General features: G+C 39.9%; 1 protein-coding gene across 2 annotated transcripts in view; it reads right to left on the bottom strand.

The window, feature by feature from the left end:
• The window catches only part of LOC132976882 (membrane-associated guanylate kinase, WW and PDZ domain-containing protein 3), a 177,142-nt gene that overhangs the window by 61,368 nt on the left and 91,679 nt on the right, over positions 1-24,095 (bottom strand). For both annotated transcript variants that reach the window (XM_061041112.1, XM_061041110.1), the window contains exon 2: positions 4,397-4,513. In XM_061041112.1, coding sequence (XP_060897095.1) covers positions 4,397-4,513 — 117 coding nt within the window. The remainder of the gene's footprint in view (positions 1-4,396; positions 4,514-24,095) is intronic.

Below are 24,095 nucleotides of genomic sequence, written 5' to 3'. Positions count from 1 at the left end.
CTGGAGTGAAGACACTGCAGTATAAGCCTAAAACGTCTTTTGTCTGTAGAAACATGTGTTTCATATAAAGTGTGGAGGTACAGTTTCAACAAGTAGAGAAATTAGTTTACCCCCCCCCCCCCCCAAAAAAAGAAAATGTCTTACCAGGCTGTAAACATGTTTATATCTATTATATATAATATATAATATTATTTTAACATGGGCTCTAAAGGGGATTACTTGGCTTTTGGAGCCAGCCCCAAGTGGACACTTGAGGAACTGCAGTTTTTGCTCTTTTGCAACCCGAGGTTTCAGCTTGGCTGGTATGAGAAAAATGATTCTGTATGCAGCTCACTGAATAGCAATCAGGGCAAGTAAAAACATTTTTTTTTCCCGACAACTCTACAGTGTGAATACTTAAATACTATGTCTCTGTGGTCAAATGTTATAAATCTTTTAGATGCATGGAGCTTATTACTGGTCAATCCATTACGCCAACATATTGTGCATTCTAATATTTTCTTGCTCATTGTTTGACCTCCAATTAATATAAAAAGCTTTTAACAGAGCAGAAAACAGAATAAATCCGAGTTTTATAGAACAAGGCAGGCTGGGTAATTGAAACAAAGAAAGAGTGAAAGTGTAACAGAGAGGGTGAAGGATGGGAGGCTGAAAGCGTGCGAGTGAATGATGGAGGTGCCGTCACCATGCGAGTTCTGGTCTCTTGCTCATTAAGACAGTAATTCAAGCTGGGGATTAGGGAGTCAGGCTTGGGCGGAGAGGACCGAGCCCACTGGCTGCTGATGATGAATGGTGGTTACGGGGTCGTAAAACCTCAACGACTGCCACTGCTGTACGTGGACAGAAAAAGACAGCCATGTTTGAAGCAGTAGTGAAGATTGAGGTGTGTGCACAGGTTAATAGGTGATAGTAATGTGTGTGTAAAAGTGTGTGTTAGGAGGAAAAAGCAAGGGAGAATGAAAGGTTGGTGTGTCCTTGTGAAAGACATCACTGATTGGTGTTTTTTTAAACCTCTATAATCATTTTCTGTCAATCCCCTTCAACTGGCATGAGTGCAACTGAGGTTCGTGAAGGAAAAAAAAAAATCAATAAGAATTCAAACTGAACCTAACTGTCCAGGAAACAGAGTCTAAGCAATGACTGACAGGTATATGAAAGAAAAAGGGAATGGATAAAGGGATGACAGACAGGCACAGCAAAACACACACAGAAAAAGAAGCAGCGGAGCGAGGGCTTGAAGAAAGATAGTCCACTCTTCAAGATGACACCAAAAACAACAAAAAACCTACAACAAAATTAAACATACATGAAAGGTAAGAAGCTTACTTCCTGAAAATATGTCACACTTGTGCATGCAAGTCGCCTCTGAACGAGACAGAGCAACTTCCAGGCCCGTGGGGGGGGGGGGGGGGGGGGTTCGGGGATCTGAGACGCTGCTTGTTTGTGACAGTGCAGTGCCTCAGAGTCTGTCATCGCCTCAGGAGAAGTCGCTCTGCATGTGACTAAAACCTTCACTACACTCAATTATGGCGCTCCTCTGAGCAGAGTCACTCGGCAAAAACAAGACGTGGGAAATGTTTAGCCCGAAATATCTCTGCAGACATCTTTGCAGTTTCATACATATATACTGGGTCTATAGTTGTGTCTCCTGCAATTTCACCTCTGCATAATATCCAAATCCCTGCTCCATGGCCATGCACTGAACCCTTAAGGACTTCTTTAAGAACAGGCGGGCAGGGGTTGAGATGGTATAAAAATGAGCAATGAGCCACATTATCATGACATCACAAGTTGCCAAAAAAGAGATGCATAACTAAATTAAAATTAGTGCTGTCAAACAATTAATTTTGGACATTTTATTTACTCGCTGCATTTCAGTAGGCAATCACAATTAACACAATCTTTAGTTGCAATTTTAAAATATCCTCATATGGCATTTTAAAACACTTCTGAAGTCACCAATGGGTGATGTCACTGAGACTACAATTTATACAGTCTATGGTTTCATCCACAGGTCTGTGGCGATTCACACACTTCAAAATAGGACTCTGCTCACTTTGGTGATGCGGTTGCTCGAAGAAATCAGTAGTAGAGTAGCTGCATCTGAATTCCTAGCTTGTAGCTGGAAGCGCAAACTCAAAGTTGTTGTTGTTGTTGTTGTTGTTGTTGTTGTTGTTGTTTAATTTCATTATTTTAAGCAGTACAATCTCACCACAAGTACATCTTTTATGTCACTAAGTTTACAAAGAACTCTGAAGTCTGCAGATATGGAGACTCAAGGATAGTGCGTAATTTGGAACATTAGAGCCCTCACATACTCAATAATTAGACATAGGGACGTCCCTTAGCCATCTGGGGAATGTGGACAAAAGGATAGTGAGTGTAGAGATTGCGATTTGCAATTCATTCATTCATTCATTTAAGCCTACATTTTAAAATATCTAACACCATAAAAACAAAGTAAATGGCAGAGGTGTAAATCTAGAGATGTTTCCCCAGAGCTCCTGTTATTTGACATTTTACATTTTTTTTTAATCAGTATCCAAAATGAAAACTGTAAAGTGCTGATCCACTCCAAGTACTTGTGCCATCTTAAAACATTTCCCCACTTTGCAATTATAAAAAGAACAATTTAATGCATCAGTTCTAGAGAGCCTTAAATCAACAGCTGTTTTGCAATATTCATATCGATTACATAAATACTGCAATCAATAGACATTTCCATTGAGTATGAATTACTGCTACCCTGAAAAATGTATCCTGCTTCAGTTCTTTGCAGTGGTTCTTGGCAGTCAGCACAGTACCAGCCTCTTTATTTACCACTCCATTACTGATTTCAGCAAAGAATAATAGTTGGTGACGGCCCCACTGAGCAGAATGTCAGCGAGGGAAAGCAGAGCAGCCAAGGGAAAACGTGGCGTTATTTATGGAAAGAATATGACTTTGATCACCGCGATGATATGCTACAGCAGTAAATAAGTTACATGGGGGTTAGAGAGATGTCCTTGGCCAGGGTTGCCATGGTGACATTGAAGTGTGTGCGTTTTACAAAGAGTGTGACAGAGAGCTGCGGAAGGGTGACAATGTGCTAGTGCAGTAAATATATATATGTTTGAGTGTGCTCGGCCTTGTCTAGCTCCCTGAAAAGGGAACACATTAACACCACTTGTAGGTTTGATTTCCAGCTATGTGACACACATGCAACATCCTCATTCTTCCCATAAAGTGCCTCAGATAAAAGCACATATGAAGGGCAAAAGCACATATGCACTAAAAGTGGGTCATATTGTACATTCCTGGAGTGCTTTGTCCTGGTAGCTGCTTCTTCAGCCTTGTAGTGAATGCGAGTTACGTCTTGCAGCAGAGGCGGGAAACACAAGTGCCGTTTTTCTGATGTCTTTACCTAAGAAGTTATTTTTCGGACAACTTTCTATAACTTAGATTTTCAACACTGCCTCGCCACTTTAGCATGCATTTGAAGCGATTACAGCTTAATTTAGAAGTTGTCTTGTAAGTCTTAAAGGCCTTTTGAAATTGTTCTTTACTATAATGTGACAGGGGTTGGCTAACATGAGGTTGTCATGTTAAATGGTTTGAAAATGTCTCAAATTGTAGATCATATAATGTTGATGTCTTATCTTCAGCTATTTGAGATATAGAAAAAGGTGTCCCACAAGGGCTTATACTGGGTCCAATCACATTTTAAATATAGAAAAAATAATTGATGTATCAATCTTACTGATACAAACTTTCTTTTTGATGCTGATGAAACATTAATATATACTTCTGCTTCTTTAATACCCTAAATATAAGCTGCTTTTGACGTTTTCAAGAGAATCTTTTGTAAAAAAAAAATGTAATTCAAGGACAGAGAGGAAAGTTAATGGTGTTTATTAGATCCTTGCTTTAAACAATGACATGATTTAAGCAGTCTCATTATATGAATACCACAGGTTCTTAGAGGAAAGTCCATCTTAGACAACATATCTTGTTTCTTTCCAAGCATAGGGTGCAAGTTGTTTTCTTCTGTAGAAACTAATGCTACTTTCTGTGGTCGACAAGGGGGAACCTTTATAACTAAAAGTTGTTGTTGATGTCAGAGCAGGGTCAGAACAACAAGAAATTCACTACTGGACTGATAACAACTTCGAGGCAAAGTTAACGTTTCTCATTTACAGTATATATTTTATATACATTTAATGGAAGACAGCTTCAGTTTCATTGTCTCCAAAAATGAAATAAGATTGAGTTAGCGCTTCTTTTTCATTTTACATTGCAGAGCCTGTACTTATTCACTTTTTGCTTCAGTGAAAAAGAAGGTTCAGTACTTTTACTTGATAAAGAATATGTGAACTTCAGCCTCCTCTGTTTGCAGTCCTGCATTGTGTGTACTTACAGGGGATGGTACGTAGGTAGAGGTTGTCCCGTATGATCTGCTGAAGCTTGTGGTCCAGCGAGCCCTTCTGAAACTGCAGACTGAGGTAGTGGCGCAGGTCCGTGTTCAATACTTTACCTGCAGAAACACAGGCAGAAGGATGGAGGGTCAATAAAAACATAGTGGTGAGCTCTCTGAAGGGTTTCAGTCGAGGAGGAAATCTATCCGAGCGATGTGTACCCTAAGAAAGTGATCAATACCACACAACTACATCCAACTGTTTTCTACTTCAAGAAACACTTGCCCTTTTATAGCCAGAACGTTTCATTTTCTGGTATTTTCCACACATATTGAGTACTTGGTTTCGTATTATAGATCCCTGTGTGAGGATTTCAACTCAATGTAAGGTAAAGAACAAAGATGTTCTGTTCAATTCAGTGCAGTACAACTTTCTATCCCATATGAGGGCATTTTAAAGGCAGTGTAAAGATCAATCTATGCATAAAAATACTGAATAGAGCTAGACAACTACAGACACATGAAAAAAATAATGATAAGTCACCTGATATTTTTTTTGATGAGTTTAAAGGCTCATGCAAACCTTCAATTTCATGTAGACAGGTGCGTAGGAGGAAATTGTTTGGTTTTTGTTGTATTACAGTAGAGGTCAGGCAATGAATGATAGCCTTAAAACCATCACCTGTCCCATCAAAACTCCAATTCTCTGAATACAAATCCATTTTCCCAGATTGTAAACTCAGATTCTAACACAGATTGTAAAAAAAAACAACTTCCTGATTGGATGAGATCAAACAGAAAAGAATGAAATATCGCCCACACCAGAGAGAGAGGAAAACAACTCCTTCCTGTACTCTGATGCCCTCAGTTCTCTTTTGTGTGCTTGCAAAACACAAGGAAAATGCCCCAAAGCTTGACGTGTGGTGCAATGCACTACAAATAAGGTGAAGAAGAAATAACAAATGTTTCAGTTTTTAAGCCTTTAAAAGGCCAAGGAAGGATACAGGAAATAATGAAACAGCAGGAAACTGTGGGATCCTGACGAGTAATCTGCCTACAAACTGTTGTGGCAAAAGCTAAACCAAACAAGACCCTGATTTCATCTTTAAACAAACACATGTTTTGCAGAGACAAATCACTGTTTACAGAGGATTTTTATACTGCATCAGAGTGCCTCAGACTTTCAGTCAAGACTGCCTTTTCTTCACAATGAACTTTGCCTGAAATCCGGACAGTCATTTATTTATTAGATATTTGACCTCCGTCCCCTATCCCTGAACAGCACCTGATCCCTCTATATTTTTTGACCCAGTGCAGCACTCGCTTTAAACTTTTATGATTTCTTCTTTTCTGATTAAATCAAACTAAATGATAAATCGGATACTGAAAATGTCAATGTTTTCAACCTACAGCCATTACGTCCTTTCTCCAAGAATGAACAAACTAAGTGGAAGGGGCGCTGTCGAAGGTCGACGATATTGAGTCAGACGGTAAACTTCAGGCGAGATAAATAATCCTCTGACATGCTCATATCATATGTTTTAGCTAGTTTGAGAAACTTAGTTTGCATTTTAGAGACTAGGCTGCATACTCTGTTGCCTATTTTCCCGTCATGGGTCATATAATGTGGAGGTGGGCTCTGACTCTCATGGATAATCCCAAAATGTAAAGTTGTTAGATTATGTTGTACACTGTTTAAAATGGCAGCATCATTAAAAATAGCGGCAAACACATATTATTTGACTGTATGAATAACTGGCCATCTGTTCTGCCTCGCTGAGAGCTTAAATCCTTGTTGATTCACCGTTTAATTCCAGTTTGATAACAGAGCGGAGATTGATGCCGAGAGGTTGAAGGTTAAACAGATTTCTAAACTCTGATCTTTTCTGTTAAATCTTATTCAATCATGCGGTAAAGGGAGATTTAGGGTGCAAGAGAGGTTAGACAAGGACCTGGCCTAGAAATACTCTGAAGTGTGGTGTGGAAAAGAGAGCACAAAGCTGCACTAGATTGCTTTTCTGATTAATGTGATCGCCGACTGAAGACAGCTTGTTAGAGATACTGAGAACAGACCGGACTGAACTGGAATCATTGTCATCTCTGTTTTCTTTCATCTGAAGAGAACAAATCTGAATTCCAAACTGCTAAGTGACACATAATAGACGCTGCATTCACCCGCAAATCTCTTTAGGACCTCACACGAGCCTTTTCCCCAAAAGATGCCACAGCCTCAAAAGTGCGGCGCCCGAGATGTTCACAAGAGAATCAGAAAAAAAAATTCGCCTTTGCTCTCAACTCCCAGAAGCCTTTGTAGAAACAAAAGAAGTTCATGCAAAGTTTGAGGCGGCAGAAGACTTCAGACTCTTCATACACAAGCCGCAAAAAGTTTTTCTCTGAAAGAACATGAGGAGGAGCTCGGAACGCAGGAAGAGATCTTCGGTGTCTGCCTGGTCTCAGCTTCAGCGTGAGCCTCATCTCCTGACAGAGAGGGGAACGCAGGCTTTGAAACAGTTTGACTACAGACAAGTAATCACTTTTTTACCCTTTTCGCTCTCTTATTCTATCGCCGTCTCTCTTTCATGCACAACCAAACTGCTCTCAGCACGACATTCCTCCGCATTGCTATGAATAACAATCAGCAGGACTAAAGACGAGATGTACTGTAGACGTACTGTAAGCGCTAATAGAGAGGGGAGATGTACTTGACTACAGAGGGCTGATAGAATAATGATGAGCTCTGGGAATAATTCAGCAAGTTTTCTCTCAAATCCTCCTTTCCTGCTCAGCTTTTGACAGAAAACAATACGGGCAGTTATTATGACGCCACAGCGCTTCCAGTATTTGCATCCTAAACTCGCTCCTGCTCCGAGTGTTGGAGGCTGTTGTTGACTCGCATCAAAATGCTCCTCATGTCCACAGTCCTCGCTGCCATCTGACGCCTGTTTTTAGGAAGCTTCATCCCGGCGGGCCTGGCTTTTTGGAATAAAGGTTGCATGTTCTCCGTCTGTCTCTCCAAAGAGGGCTGCATCACAGCTGGTCTAACAGACAAACAGACTGAGTGGGGAACCAAGGCCCGATCTGGCACCTTCATCTCCAAAACTGTCCCAGAATATTCTTTTTGTTCGAGTTCAGCTCACACTCGGGGGACCTAATAGGAAAACAAGGCCGTTCCAACAAACTACATGTGCTCCATATGCTTTCTGAAAGCTAATGACGTAGCATCCAATGGAGGATTCAACACAGTTAGCCTCGAATTAGGAGCCTAAAATAGCCTTGTCCCAAAGCCACAACAGACTGATTGGAAAACACCACCCTAAACAAAAACATTTGCTATCAAAGGGACTGGTTATAGGATAACACAGCAGTTGCAAATAACTATATGTGCTATATGCTTTCAAAAGGTGAATGACGTAGAATCCAAAAGACAATTCCACTGTTAGCTTTTATTGAGTTACAAAAATGCTAACTTTTTGCAACCAAACCCACAATAAACCAGTTTAGTTAACACAACCAGTCTGCTATTGGTTATGTAAACTTCTTTTGAGGTGAAAACCATTCCATCTCAATGAATGGAGGTAAATGGAAAAGACAGGGTATTTACTGATTTTAAGTCTCACAATAAAAACAGCCAGTAGGAGCCCAAATCCAATGAGCAGTGAGGTAAACATGTAAATGATGACTGTTTTGAACAGGGATATGTATCATAACTGCAGCCCGACCGATTAATCGGCCTGCCGATAATATCAGGGGACTAATTTTATTGCAGATAGGTGCAGATATTACTGGATTTATTCACAAGTCAAATAGCATTTCATTGTATTACACTAGCAGTTCTCTTTCTGGCTGTCACCAGCAGAGGGCGCTATATGGATTACACCAAGCTTTATCACCATCCAGAGTACGTGAGCAGTTACCTTCCAGTTAAGTGACCATCTTGTCTTCATTATCGAATCTTTTCCACAAGTGATTGATAACTTCAATTGAGGGATCAACACAATACATGTGTCTATCTATATCTATCTGTCTATCTCTAAAGATTAAAATAGATCTAAGAAAGATATCGGCCAATATATCAGTATCAGATTTTCTTCTCCCTAATATAGATATCGGTATCGGCCCCCAAAATCCCATATCAGTCTGGCCCTAATCTTAACATTATAAAATAAAGACATTTAAAGGTGTACATGAGTGCCTCTTCAGTCTCTCTCCATCAAACTGGACAAACGAGTCCATGATCAGAGGAGTCAAAATCTGACATCACATACCTTCTGTTTGTGAGACCTTTACTTTGAAATAGTGTTTCTGGGCTGTCATTGTTTCTGTTTGAGACTAAGTTAATTTTTTAGTGGGCTAATAACTTATTGTGTTTGTGTTGCATCTGTGCATTAACTGGTCAAACATTTGATACTTGATACCACCTTTTAGGCTGTATCGGAGGGTTTTGTGATGGTAGTGTTCACTTTCAGTGATGTCCACAAAGAATTCAGGTGAAGTATTTACAGTGAATAGGACTATGGCAACATTAGTCAATGCTAGCACAAGACCTCAGCATATTGTAGATATGACTTATGAATACCGGCCGGCTCTTTCGTCTCCAGATCTCTACCATGGTGGTGAAAAATTCAGAGAATATCTAATCTTAAGCCTTGACAAAGTGAAGGGAGAAAGAGTACAACTCTAGCTGATTATGTTTTTAAACTATATGTCCTTTGAATGGCTTGATTATTTCATTTTTTCAAAATGTCTTTTTCCTCTCCATGGTCTTAGATCTTTCTCTTTGAATTTGCTCCCTGAGGTGTCTTCTTTTTTTTTGTTTTTCTCCCTCAAGTTCGAAGATTTTCTTTTAAGCTGTTTTCCTTCTCTGAGAGCTTTGGCAGGGTCAGGAATCATTGATGTTGTGTGCCTGAAAAGCCCATCGAGATTGTGAATGTACTATCGGCTTTACAAATAAACTTGGCTTGAGAAGTTTCTGTCCTTTTTCTTTACTTCTCCAAATCTCCCTGAGCCAATCGCATCAAATGAAGCTCTTTAGATTGAACCCTAATGATGGCTAAAAAACATTTCATTTGCTATGATGAAACTATCACTTTGATGAAGACAAATGGAAACAAGTGTGTTTTGTAACTCACATTCATGGCCCCATACCGCCTCTACAATCAGTATCCCACAGTCCTTTGCATGCAATATGTTTGCGGCTGTACAGCAGATCTAACAGGTCTTGATTTGTCTGACTGCATGGCAATATAGCAAGCACACTCAGTCACACTCCAGTGGATAAATAACTGAAAAAAACACACGCACGCACGCACACACTCAGACACACACAAACTGCTCTGATCTGTTCATTGCGGTACAAGTACAGTGCTACAGAGCGCTCTTTGTGGCATCCTGGGTCCTGTCAGGGATTGTTAGTGAGGCTGTCACATCAGAGTTCCCCGTTCCTCCACCCTGCAGATAACACAGCTTTTGTAGCAGACCTCATTTTTCTGCGAAGGGGATTCAATGGCCTCCATTGTGCCCAATCAACCATCCACTCGATTGTAGGTTATTTTTCTACTGCTCACTGGGGAGATGAATATAGTGTACAATAACTATGGTTTAAAAAGATCAAGAGTACAATTTTTTCTTATTTCTTTTAAATTACTTTCCTTCCAAATCATCTTGTTCCAATTTTTCCATAGACTTCATATAAGAGTAAGAACTGGTCTCTGGTTAGGCTTTCAGGAAAGCCAACATTAAGTGCCTTTAAAATGTTTTCATTGTAGTTTTGTGCATGAGGCGACTGTAATAAAGACATTAACTAATACAAACAAAATCTTTTTTTTATTTTTATTTTTATTTACAGGCTGTAAACGTGTTCATTTCTGCTATCAAAACAGACACTTTAATATGGGTTGTGTGTGGGACTTCCAGGTCTTTTGGAGCCAGCCTCAAGTGGACATTCAAGGGACTGAATGTCAACACCGTAGGTTGCCGCTTGAACCCATAGATTTTATATCAGAAGTGAATGTAGCTTCTAGCTTCTATTGAAGTCTATCTTATATTGACCCTACTTCTAACTGATTTATTACCTTCAATATTAATTCAAGCTCTGAATTGCTTGTTTAAAGTCTTCAACAGAGCGTGATGTTCTCTTGTTAAGTATTTTCCCGTTGAAATCACAATTGATTCAAATAGAAAGAAAAATGTCAACCATTTTATACAAAATTTAAACTACATTCTTTTACACAGGTTATAGTTTCACGACTCATAGTCTAAATTTTCTTTCTGTTGTTGATTTATCTATCAATAGTTTATTCCTTTTTATTCCTTTATACAAGCACAAAATCAGCAAAATAACATGTTTTGAAATGATGATACATTTCATTGAATCTTCTGACATTTGTGGCTCCAAAAAGAACGAGATGGCGACAGCAAAGTGGCAAATGTGATGCTTCCAAACAGTAGTCAACAAACAAATAGACACTGTGACAATGGATAAGTCCACCTCTTTCATACACTCTATGATTTTTCTCTCAACCTTTACAATTTTCATCAGTCATTTCAGCTCTCTCTCTCCTACTGTCAATGTGGTGGCAGGAAATTGTCTCTAATTTTCTAATTTATCCTGTTAGTTATATCATGAGCTTCAATCCTGGGCTCCCTGAAAAGAATAGACTAATCAAACGGACGGATCCCTTTAGATTAGTCTCTGGCTCTCCTCTGCTTCTCAGTCATTTCTGCATGAATTGAAGGCAGAGCATGTGTCAGGGTAAGACCAAGGTCACCCACGGCATCAGCAGCACTCCACTAAAAAAAAAAAAATAACTGGAGTCTGAGAGAGACATCGTGACAGAAGCCTCGCCTGGCACCTCCAGTGGAGCGACAGACTGTTAACATCGCCACTTAGACCAACACCTCACTCACGAGCCAGAGAATTAGATTAACACCCAGAGCTCGATACATAACTCTCTAACACACAAGCACATGTTAGGCGTCTGAGAATCAATCTGGGATTTTGCAGAATTCAACAAGTAAAATTAAATAATAAAAAAAAAGAAAATGCACCCATTTCCTCTGTGAAAATGATTATGTAATATCTGTGACTGATAACACATCATGTCCCTGTTAAACTGAAGTGCTAAGATCACTGTAAGCAATACAAGAAAGGAAAAAATAAACCTGCCATCTGTTCATCCATAACTTGTAAAAAAAAAAGGCTGTTTGAACCAGGTGGTACTAATTTAAAACATACTATCATTACTTTTGATTTAAAGCTCAAATCAATCCAAATTTATACATCAAAAGTGAACATTTCAACCACTTATGTAATCCAGAGGCAATCAGTGGGTTCCAATTGAGACGTTTCCTGAAGATAAAATAATTGCTTACTCACAGCTTGATTCTTGTGTGTGTACCATCAAGAAACACGAGGCTAACTTAATAGTTCAACAATTTGGAAATGACTCCAGAGGAGAAGATATCAAATGCAATCTTCATCTGTAAAGTTCAAACAAACCCCTATAAACACAATACATCTTGCTTATTTAATCCATTCAAATATTAAAGTGTAATGGATGCATTTTGTGGTTCGGTGATGGCTTCTTCCTGATTATTTCTTGAACTTGAGCTATGACTTTCTTCTTCTCCTCACTGTCCTTTTATGCTTAACTAGCTGTATGCAAGCTAACTTATTTGTACCGTATAGAAATGTGCGGTAGCTTCTTAGCTAACCCTTAAACAAAGTAAACAAGCACCATTCCCAAAATGGTAAAGGATTTTTTTGAGGAGCATAACGGATGTGCTTGGAAAATGTTTCTTTGTTCTTAATGCGTATTTTCTTCTCTCTCAAAAAACAGAGAAAGGTAAGCAAACAAATGCCTGGTGTCCATGACGACATTTCATTCGACAGCATTCTCCCTATAGGGCATGTGAGACGTCCGCTGGGAGGTCATTATCTCTGTTGTCTGACTGTCACTTAATTAACAGTCGTCTGAACTTAGAATATGTCATCAGGGCTGCAGCTGTTCCCCGGCACCTTCCTCAGAGCTCGGGGTTATCATCTCAAAAATATAAAAAAAAGACAAATGCAGAAATATCCCATATTTACCTAAAGACACTTGAAAAGACACAGGGTTCACATGAACGCCTGCATATCACACATTTATTAAACTGGACAGCCTCTTCTCTTTTCTCTCTCTAATGAATACACACGGGACTGTCAGACACTAGCTGGAATACAAAACACAATATGCTTTAATCAAAAGATGTTCACTGTGTAACAAGTGAGTCTTTTTTAAGAAGAACAGGGAACGATCTGTCAGAGTTTAATTGATAAGAAGGAATAAGATGTAAAGTTGCCTTTTTGTTTTTAAATCACTGCTTCTGAAGCCACAAAGCTCACTGACCTAATACTTGTTGTTGAGCTTTATGCCACCATATACTTATTTTAAACCAAGTAAACAAGCCCTTAAATGAAGTGAAAATCAAATCTATCTGCCATTAAAAAAACATGTGTTTTCTAACGTGACACATACTACAGTTACAATGTTTCAAGAACAAAATCAACACGTTATAACAAAAAAAAACATTTTTGGTAACGTTACTGTGAACATGGGTAGGGAATTTATTTTTATACCTCATCCTCAAAGAGTTTTGTATTAATGTGCCTAATTTGGGCGTGCCTGATTTAACTGACAGTTGGGCGTATTGTCACTTTTTCCTATAGGCGAAATAATATTTTTTATTTCTGTTAGATTGACCAAAAGTTAGGAAGAGTGAGCATTTCCAATATGGTGACCACCATCACCCAGTTACAAAATGCCTCTTCAGAAACCAATGGATGATGTCACTGAGACTATGTCCATGTTTCATACAGTCTATGATATTTCCTGCACAGTCATCAAAGGTTGAATATGTGTAAATGTATATCCCTTATGTTTCAAAACCAAGCTTACGGCAGGCCAGGAGACGAGACAGCTCATGAAAACATACAAGTAGAGAAAATAACTTAAAACAAACTAAATAAAAAAATATAGAGAGGAAGCCAAGGGAAGGAATTGCCAGGAGCTAATATAATTAAAGCAATACTATTCATTGTAAACAATGTTTATATCTAAAATACAAGATAAAGAAAACTCTGCTATATATAAGTAATAACCCTTGAAATGTAAACTGAGCACTGTTTCATCTCTCTAAGTTTCTGGTTTTCTACATTTTCTGTATTTTGAGATTTTTTCCCCTGAGGTGTTTCTGGTCTTAAATCCTTCTCTCTATTGCTCGGCTTCATCTGTCCTCGCCAGCAGACAGATGCTACTGTAACCCTCCAATCTCTGCCCCCTATCTCCATCCATCATGTGGTGTGTGACAGGTCACCAACATCCTCTTCATCAGCCTCTCCTCGTCCCCTGTGGCACTCAGTCAAACGGAGCCCACTGAGGCACCAACACCTGCAAGACCTCAGGTTTCGCTCCTCTCATCACTCCCCTGGCCTGACAGCATCATCACACCCTTCCTAAAACCTCCTCCATCCTGCCTTAACCTTGCAGCTTCGTGTGGCCATTTAAGGGGACAAAACTGCCTTGGGGCACCTGTGATTTTCAAGTTTACAGCACTGCCTTGACTAAATTCTTCACACAGCCGTACTAGAGCATGCATTATTCACTATATTTGCATGCATTGCGGTCTTTTCTACTGACTCAAGGCTTAGGATGAGAAGATGAAAAGCTGGTATCGTTTTTAAAAAATCTGCTTCTATTCCAGTTTTGAAAATGATATTAACAGATTAAATTGGAAAATTATTATAGACCCTGAAATGCATACGGACATCAGGCAGGTTTTAACAACATATTTGACAACTCTCTCTTGTAGGCTAGGACAACAGCTAATGTTAGCATTCAACCCCTTCCAAACTAACATCAGCATTTTTTACCTTTAGACTACACAACAGAATAGCAAAAGCTATCTCAAGCTAACACTGGCTGCTAGTTTATGATGTAAAATATATAAAGGTAATGTTAGCTAGCTAATTAATGCTAATGTTAGCAAGGAATTCTCGGTGCTTGATGTGAGCTACTATTAGACAACAGCTAATGTTAGCACTCAACCACTTAAGCCAACATTTCCATTCTTTAGCTTTAAACACTATAAGAACACAAGCTTTTTCAAGTTAATGTATGATAGGGGTCATGCAAGTGAGCCAGCTATAGCTAGTGGTAGGCAAGGGAATTGGTTGACTATAGTCATATCATATCATGTGTTTTATGAAATATGTTGTTTTATCTTGAAACATGGATCTTTGGTTCTCTGTATGTAGGCTACAGTAAGCAACCTGAGAAGATGAGCAGTACAATTTGGGCATATTCTCAAGGTACAACAACAGCTAAATATTAAACAACTTGCTATCTTACATTATTGTTGATAATGCAACAAGATACAAATGGAGAGGCATAAAGTCCTAACTAATTGTTTTGTTATCTAGTAAGCATTTTAGGTGTTTAGTGTTACAAATAGTTGCGACTTAGCTTCCAGTAGCTTAGTGATCAAATAGTTCTTTTAAGTTGAATTACAGCCCAAATTTTGGTCGTCTTTTTAGTTGATGATTGATTAAGACACAGTGAGATGATGTGAGATCGTTGGATCCCTACGATCTGCAAACCTGGAATACAGGAGTATGACATTATAACAGCTTTTGAACCTGTAAAAAAGAAAAGTTACAGCCGTAAATATGATGGAATGGGCATCTCACCAACTCTGCTGATGGAAGCCAGGAGTGTGAGCCTGGTTTGTAATCTCACACCTCATGCAGTAGCGTCACATGAATTCTATTAATTTATATAACTAGCATGTGGAGTGTTACTATACAGCTGGAGGATGCTGCATTAGAGAAGCAGAGCTGCTCGCCTTATTGGCCTCTGTGTAGATGTGTTTTCCAGTCTGTCTGCTTGGCTGGCTGGCTGCAGAGTAATGCTAAAGTTAAACAGGCACTGAGCTCACACGCCAGAACCTCTTCACCTTATTTTAGCCAGAGGTCTGACATAAGCAGCTTAAATGGAAAAGCTAAAAAAAGGATGCTGAAAAGCACAACAAGACAAAATATTGATTTAATTGTGGTTTTGATGTTTGCAACGTTTTGGCAAATTAAAGTATTCCAGGGCAGTTATTTCAATTATTGTGTGTGTAGAGATTGTGTGTTTTACTGTTGCAGCTTTAATTACAGTATTACTCCAGACTGCAAATTGCTTTTGCAATCCTCCAACATGTTGGAGTGAAAAGAACCTGAAATGAATTGCATTGTGCATCTTCTCTATAATTTATACTACCGGTATGCAAGTAGTCATTATTCTCTTTTATCATAATAAAATGCAAAATTACACTGTAAGAAATAAATACTCTTTACAGAAATCCACTGTAATATTTTACACTGTTTCTGTTCCATAAATAAAAACAGTGAACCACTAAAAAAAAGAATAATCATAAAACAATGATTGTTATATTTAAAACAAATAACATGGGTTTTTATCAGAGACAGTATAAACAAGGAAATGCTATCTCATAATGTAACCCATGGCCAATGATGGTGGTCACAATTTAGAAAATGCTTTATCTAACTAACTTTCAAACAATCTAGCAACAAGCAAATAGGCGGAGCCGAGAGCTGCTGTAAGGCTATATAAAATCAAACAACTTTGGATAAAGAAATGAGCACGTTATTCTACAGTACATTTATTTTGAACCAGGCAGTCAACATTTTTGTTGATGCTGTAAAAGTGGGAAATTATAAACAAGAGCCTTCCTTGGCTTTAACAGCCAGCCTCCAGTGGACACACCAGGAACTGCAGTTTTTGGACCGTCTGCATTGGCTTTATATTTCTCACCACAAAGGTTGCCACTTGGTTTTTATAGGTTTAAAAGGATTATTCAGTTGCTAAATGGTCTTGGATCTGTATTGGTCTGAAAGTGTATTTCTATTTAAAAATACCAAAAAATCCTGTTTCTTTCCTAAGACAACCTCTCTGTTTTTTGCCTTACAACTTTACATTTGAAGTAAAATGCATTTACATCCAATTCTATAAAAACATCGTCAAAAGACAGTAAAGAAAACTGTAGTAAATCTACACAGATTTACTCCCCCTGCCATATATACTGTATAAATATTTTAAAACATTTAAAACAGCTTTTCATCCTGCAAAGGAAGCAAACATGCCTTTCCACCAACACCGTAGGCCACATGTGCACAGGTCAGAACACCAACCCCCTTACAATAAACCCTACACATTTTCCCTCATATGATCATAGCATGACATGTTTCCAGCCCACTGATCTCATAAGTACATGAAAGACATCTGCCTCTGCATTAAAGTTAACTAACCATAGGCTCTCCACCTCCTGTTCTCTTCCTTCTTTCCTCCGCCCCCTACTCTCTGTCTGTCACTGCCCACGAGATGGAGGGATGACCTTCCTCCTGGAAGGTAAAGCAACATCAGCCCAACTCAGCGGAAATGCAGGGGCGGTCGGGGTGAGTCGGGGTTGTGCGAATTAGTAGCAGCGTCAACAGCAGGAGTGCCAAAGCTGTTGCGATAATGTTAGAGGGAAAGAAGACGTCCCCATCCCAGGGAGACGGAGCGAGACAAGGAAGAGGGGGAGGGGGGGGGGGGGGAAAGGGCAAGAAGAGGTGTTGGAGAGGAAGGAGGCGTGTTGCCCTGCAGGTGCTGAGTCATGATGTTGCTCTATTTTATGCTGGTTTTTAGCACCTTCACTTTTATTTTTTGCCTCTCAAATCTCCAGTTCTCTCTTTTTATGCCATCTCATTCCCCCTCCAACGTCTGACTCTTCTTCATTTCACTTTCCTTCTTCTTCTCTCTATAATGAGCAGTCTTTGGCCCAAGCCTCTGTTCTATCATTAATGTGGTCTGTGCAGAATGGGACAGCTGCAGACAAAGACGCGCGCGCACACACACACGCACATTTTACATCTCCTGTGGGTTCCCACTTAGCATCTGGCTCAGACAACATATCAGCATAAAGTCATATTTAGAAAGCATGTATCTGTCCAATCAGAATGTGCACCACATTGATAGTAAAAATATAAACTTTGCTCTAGCTCACTGTGTTTGTGTGTGAAATAAACAGTACACACTAATAGAACTAAACAAGAGAAGAAGAAAAATATCTAGTATATATGTCTATTAGCAGATTTTTAAAATCACAATAGATGTGTGTGCTAGCAAAGCTAGATTGTGGCTAATGGGATTGTCATCAATTCAGCCAGAATTTGGTGACAAAGGTAATTGTTGACCTGATCGTTGAACTAAAGGAGAAGGCAGATATCATCTGCTTAAAATCAAAACCTGTTTCCAAAAACAGTATGAAACCCCTTGGTTAAAAAGTGAAGCCAATGCAAATACGGTACACTTGCAATCCTTACAATGGCATGCAGGGGGTAACTCCACATGTTACAAAAATAAAAGTCTGGTTGTATGAAGGCAGATTAAATAATGCTCCTGATTTTCTTTTTTTACAAGTTGCTAACACTGCAACATGAAATTAAGACGCAGCAATGGGTCTCAAAATGTGTGTGCAAATGTTGTCACTCTGCTCCAAAAAAACCAAACCCAAGGCTTTGTAAGAGTAGTACAGAAACCAATGGCTCGTATAAAAATTGATAGGTACACAGTGTTTCCACTACCATTCATTTGGGGTGGTGGGCTGCCACCCCAATGCAACAAAAACAAATAATTGATTTATTTAATTTATGTTATGTGTACTTTATTTCAGCAGATCATAAAAATCTTCTGTGTATTTCACTGTCCTCTTCAGCTCATGAGAAATATGTTTCCAGAATGCCGGTGTGGTTTAACAGCTTGGTATTGGGTTGGCAGCATGTCAATTTACCTCGAGCCCACCCCTCGTTGACCCCTCGTAGACCCAGCACTCTCATCAGAATGAATCCACTGATTTATTGAGCATTCAGTGTGCTGCACGTTACAGTCAGACAGCACTCCTTTTCAAATAGTTCTCAAGGTTATATGATGAACGGCGTCAGACAGGCTGTGCATTACAATGTGTTGAGATTGTGTTGAAAACACTGAACTTTGTTAGACACAAATCATGGAGAGTAAAACCGTGATTTTCTCTGAAAGTCGCGGAAAGTCCCTTCCTGTTTTACAGCATGTAAGCAAAGCCCGACATGCTGACGTCTCGTATTGTGAATTATCTAAAATATGACATGGTTTCATTTTTGGATTCATAAAGTTACACAGCAGAGGGGCAACAATAAATCATTTTAGCCAATAAGAAGATATATGTCTGAAGTTCCAATTCAAAATACCAACAAAAATACTCCTTCCTTAATTTGTTCTGCCTCTGAGTACATGAGATGGGGAGGGTAAAGGAAAAAAACATGTTTTTTATATTGTACTATTTAATGTAGGTTACTGCTAAAAACAAAAACGAAAAAAAATCAAAAATCAAACGCCATGCAGAGCCTCCCTGCTTTCCTCTCTGCAAACTTCTGATAAAACTGACGTGCATTTCTTATTCGCCCCCTCTTTTCACTCTCACCTGTTTCACATGCAAAACCATGCCTGGGACAAATGCAGGCAAACATTGTTTCAGCTGAGAGAATGAACCAATCCTGCAGTAATATCTAAAAACACAAGTGTGACTCAACTGAGCTGTGTAGTTCTCCATTAGTGGGAGGGTCCGTCTAATCCCAAGCTTGTTGTCAAATCATGTCCCCATAAAAGTGAAGTCATGTTTTTTTTTTCTTTTTTTCTGTGCAGCAAGAAGTCGGCCAGATGTATTCAATTATTGAGAGCTGGAGAAAACAGTAAGAGAACGTATTAGCCACCAAAATGAGGGGGAAGAAAGCGAACGTTGTTCAGGCTGTCGGGAACACAGGACCAAAGCCTTGTTTCTGATCCTCCACCACCACTTACATCTACCTTAGACTTAATGGTACACTCTGTTTTCCTTTTTAAAATGTCACACCAAGGCACTGTAAACACAAGCATCTCACAGTGAGCGCAGGGAAATACACTGTTAAGTTTGAAAATGCAGCAGCGAGACATGAAACGAGGCTCCACAGAGGACCTCTTTAAATGCTGTTTACCGTGTAACAAATTCTGCACATTATTTCCACTCCTGAGCTCATTTAGCATTCCTTTTCATGTTTAATGAGTCTACAACGGGCGGGAAGAAAAAAGGGCTGATTCATGGCTTACCCAAGTGACGTAGGGTACAGCTTTGCCATTAATCCTGCCAGACATGAGGGAAGGATGAGAGAAATTGGGGCTATCGCAGTCATCGTCCTTAATGGCGGCAGATAGGAGTCAAACTACAAAGTGCTTGTTAAGGCAGGGCCAGAGGACGAGAATGAGGGGAATCTTTCACTATCAGTTTCTCCATCTCTCTCTGTGTGTGAGGCGTTTTAGTGACTGAGATTGACAAAGCAGGATCATATTAATTCAACAAAACACACACACCACACACACACACACACACACACACACACACCTAAGCAAAGATAAGCTTGAAATGGAAGAGTAATTGTTGCTGTGGTGATGAGATGTGCGAGCCTTGTTGTTTTCAGACAGCAGCAGCCTTGCCAGGTTTTGCAGAGGAATAGAGAGAGCAAGACGATGTGCGGTGTGTGTGTGTGTGTGTGTGTGTGTGTGTGTGTGTGTGTGTGATTGAGGGAGAATATGTGTGTTTCACTCAGCAGCACTCTCTACTCCTCTATTATGTGGATCATTACAGTCCACCATCATTAAAAGTAACTTCCCAAGGTCTGGTCAGAAGGACAAGTGGTTGTGGGGCGTGTTTGTCGTCACACAGAGTCAGCGGGGAACAAAAGGTGCAGCCCGGCGCCTAATCCTACTCTGCAGGCTAAACACTCCTCTTCCACTTTCTCTTTTTATCAGCGAGGCTTCTCGTGGAAGGCGAAGGTTGTCATTTTCCTTCCGCATGAATTGGCAGTCCATTGCATCCAATACCATGCGTTTTATTGTTGAGTGAGCAGAGAGCATCCTGAGGGCAATAGGACATCTCATAAGAGTGCTTTGTGCTAAGAGAGCGCCATGCACGCATACGTTTCAGCAACTTACGCACACACACACTCACACCAAACTACACACACACTCACATCCAAGTACAAGCTCCAGTTACCCAACAGGGATGATTTCCGTTAGAACACACACTCAGACATTTGCTGTACAAATATGAAATCGGCTCTTTGGCCTTTCATCTCTTTTAAAATAAGCAACATTTTATTAATGGTATGATAACACACAGTTTTGCACTCCTGCAGTGGCTTCTTTTTTCACCCAAGTATGGCGGTTGGTCAGCTAACTCTTAAAGGGGACATATTATGAAAAATCAAATTTTACAGTGTTTTTGAACATATATTTGGGTAACCTGAGTGTCTACCGACCCACAAAATGTGAAATGGTATCTCCACCCATGGACTCCACCCCCAGCCTAGAGCAGGTCCGCCTTTTATATTCTCGCTAGCGAAGGAGTGATGTCTACCGGGAAAACTCAGGGGTGGCTCATTGCATTTAAAGAGACACACACACCAAAACGGAGCGTTCTGAGAGAGCTGGTTTATACAGGGTCACAAACCTCCTCTGGTGCTTGATTCATGTTATATTTTGAACAAAGCTCAGCACAGATGTTTCATTTAGACCACAGGGGACTGTTTGAAAAGGTGGAGAAGGGGGATAGTATGTCCTCTTTAAGTATCTCACTGTATTCTCACACATTCACTCATATGATCTGAATAAGAGATTTGATTGGCTGTCCCATCACATGTGACCATTTTGGACAAATGTAATGGACGTTCAGGGTCCACTTTAATTGTTTCTGTAAAGTCGAGAGAAGCTGCACAGTTTAAATAAGACTACCTTAAAGGCATTGGAAGCTTTGATGTTTAAAATAGAAATGCTCAGCAAATTTTATCACAGGTGGCATCTGGGTCCAGATCTGGACCTTGGTCAGCCCTTTAGTGAGGATTCAAACTTTTCACATCACAGGCAGCAGCTTGGCTTTATAGAATTAAGGGTTCCAACTGGCCTGATTGGGTCAGATGGAAATCTGTGTGACTAGGTGGGTGAGAAGATGCATCTGCCAGAACAGCTAAATATTGTCTTAATGATTTGTTTGGTCCCGCGGCAGAGAACCTTCCATATAAGATGTTGCTATACTGATAAGTAAGAGTTTACTTGAATAAACATTATACTGTAGATCAACAGAAGAGGAGGCGTTAGCAAAAAAGAAAAAAAAAAGAAAAAAGTTTTGCAACACTTCAGGGAACATGCAGTGAAAAGTGGATCTCCTGGAACATCTGTACATTTAATGCCGTGCAGATGTCTGCATTCAGCAGAAGCGGTGAATAGTGCAGCTTAAGGAGCACTGAGGTGAGTAGTTCATGATGAGATATCCAAAGGATAATGATGGCAATTCCAATAACTGGCCCGGCTCGCTGCACACCCACTCGTCCACCGTGCAGAATCTTAATCCTGAGCTCTAATCCTGCTGACTGAGAGGACCCACAGAGCCGTTTATAACAATGCAAGTAATAAAGAGGACAGCACAGAATACATCCAAACGCTGTTCATGACAGGAGTCTTGGATTACATCAGCACCGACACGGGAAGAATAACGCAAATGCAAATCTGCTATGTGCCAAGTTATGATGCTTTATGTTTGAAGTCACCTTTGAGTCTCTGAATTAATTCCCCCTTTCTCTATTATTTATGTGCACCGCGACAAAGGCAGCAACTACCGATCATTTCATAATAAATTAACCTGCACGCTATATTCACCTTTACTGTATCCATCTGTTCGTCTATAAAATGTCCACAAACAAAAGGAAAACTAAAAGAAGCTCAAAAAAGATCTGACTGTTCAAAGTGACATCCTTAAAATTGCTTCTTTTGAGAAATCGAAAGACTCAAATTTGAACAAAGAACAGCTACAAATCCTGATATGAAAGCCAGCAACCACAAAATACAAGACATGTACATGTCTGCTTCAAGAATGACTGAAACAATGAATGATCAGAATAGTGAGCAATATATTTTATTTAGATAAACTAACTGTTGACTAAAGCCAATCTCAGACTGCTGTCTCACTTTAAAATCTGAAAAAAAGAAATGTATCAAACATCTTAAGACTAAAAGAAAGTATTTCCCAAATACAATTTTGCCTTTATTAGATAGGACAGCTGAAGAGAGACAGGAAATGTTGGGAGGAGAGAGTGGGGGATGACATGCAGCAAAGGGCAGAGGTCGGATTTGAACCCATGGCCGCTTTGATGAGTACCATAGCCTCTGCACATGGGGCGTGTGACATAAATAGGGCAGCTGTGTCTCAGTTGGTAGAGTCGGTCGTCTCTCAACCAACAGGTCGGGGGCTCCTGCAGCCACATGTCCCATGTGTACTTGGGCAAGACACTTAACATAGCAGCCTCTACCATCAGTGTATGAATGTGTAGGTGTGACCTGCGGTGCTAAAGCGCTTTGAGTAGTCAGAAGACTAGAAATGCGCTAGACAAGCTCAAGTCCATTTACCATTACTATAACCACTAGGCCACCAGCGCCCCCCAGATAAATTAGTATTAAATACTCAGGAAAAACTTTATGTCAAAGTCGTTCGTTCCATCCACAAAGATACATTTGCAATGTGAGAATAAGGTGGAAAGCATCTTTTTTTTTTTGGAAAGCAAAGTGAAATGAGGGGCTGTTATTCTGTGGAGTTGTGTTCAGTAATCTGCAGAAGTGGATTACCTGCTCTGCTCACCTCAATCATGAGGCCATATTGGCTATAACTACCGTTTACAGCACAGGAAGTCTGCAGGGAAACGGTCGGGAAAACCCAATGTGCGGCGCTCTTAATTGGCAAAAGGCTGAGCGAGTGTGAGGGATTGGTGCTGAGGGAGAGAAGCTTTGTGTGAGGCTCTCTGAAAAACAGTTTGTGTAAAACTCAGAAGCACAGCTGGGACAGCCAGTGAAGTTGCTTTTATATAATTTATGTATTTATGGATGCATTCAGCCAGGAACACAGTTTATTTGCATTCCCTTTTGTTTGCAGTCTTTGCATCAGTTCAGTCTTTGTTCAAGACGGATCTTAGAAAGGTGAAGGCAAGGTTACACATCAAAACTCCGTATTTTGTTAGTACTGATCAAAATGTGTTTACAGATCTGACGTTATACAACTGGAAGGTACCACAAGATGCTTCTTGTATCTGCTCAAACTGGTCTCCATTACTGCTCTTAAAGTTCTGGTACGACTGCTTGTGTTCAACTTTGAGAACGTTCGATGAAAAACGATTTTATTCAACTAAATTCTTTATATTTCCCAAGGTGTAGAAAGTGTAAAAAGTATACTAGCTGATTATTGTGAATTAATGAGACGAGCTACTTCAAGCAGTCAACTCGAGCTGCACCGATTTCACACTTTACATGCGTCATTCTCAACAATCACCTGACAACACCTTCTTCCAATTAGCTGTCTATTTAAGCTGTAAGATTTCCAGTCTCGCCTTCACTGCCAGCTCCGACCTGCACTGTTTTATGAAACCAGAAATGACCGTATATGGACGTCAGGATGGAATATGCATTGTCACGTCTCTATCATGGTGTCAACTTGTCTCTCGCTGACGGCCACGCCCTTAAGTATGTCCTGCTCTTTTTGGTAGCCCTTTTCACGCTGCTTTTTTTCA

The sequence above is a fragment of the Labrus mixtus genome, chromosome 7, assembly GCF_963584025.1.
Source record: "Labrus mixtus chromosome 7, fLabMix1.1, whole genome shotgun sequence".
In the NCBI taxonomy this organism is placed as follows: domain Eukaryota; kingdom Metazoa; phylum Chordata; class Actinopteri; order Labriformes; family Labridae; genus Labrus; species Labrus mixtus.
Note: the sequence above shows the minus strand (reverse complement) of the source record. Positions and strands in the feature narration are given on the sequence as shown.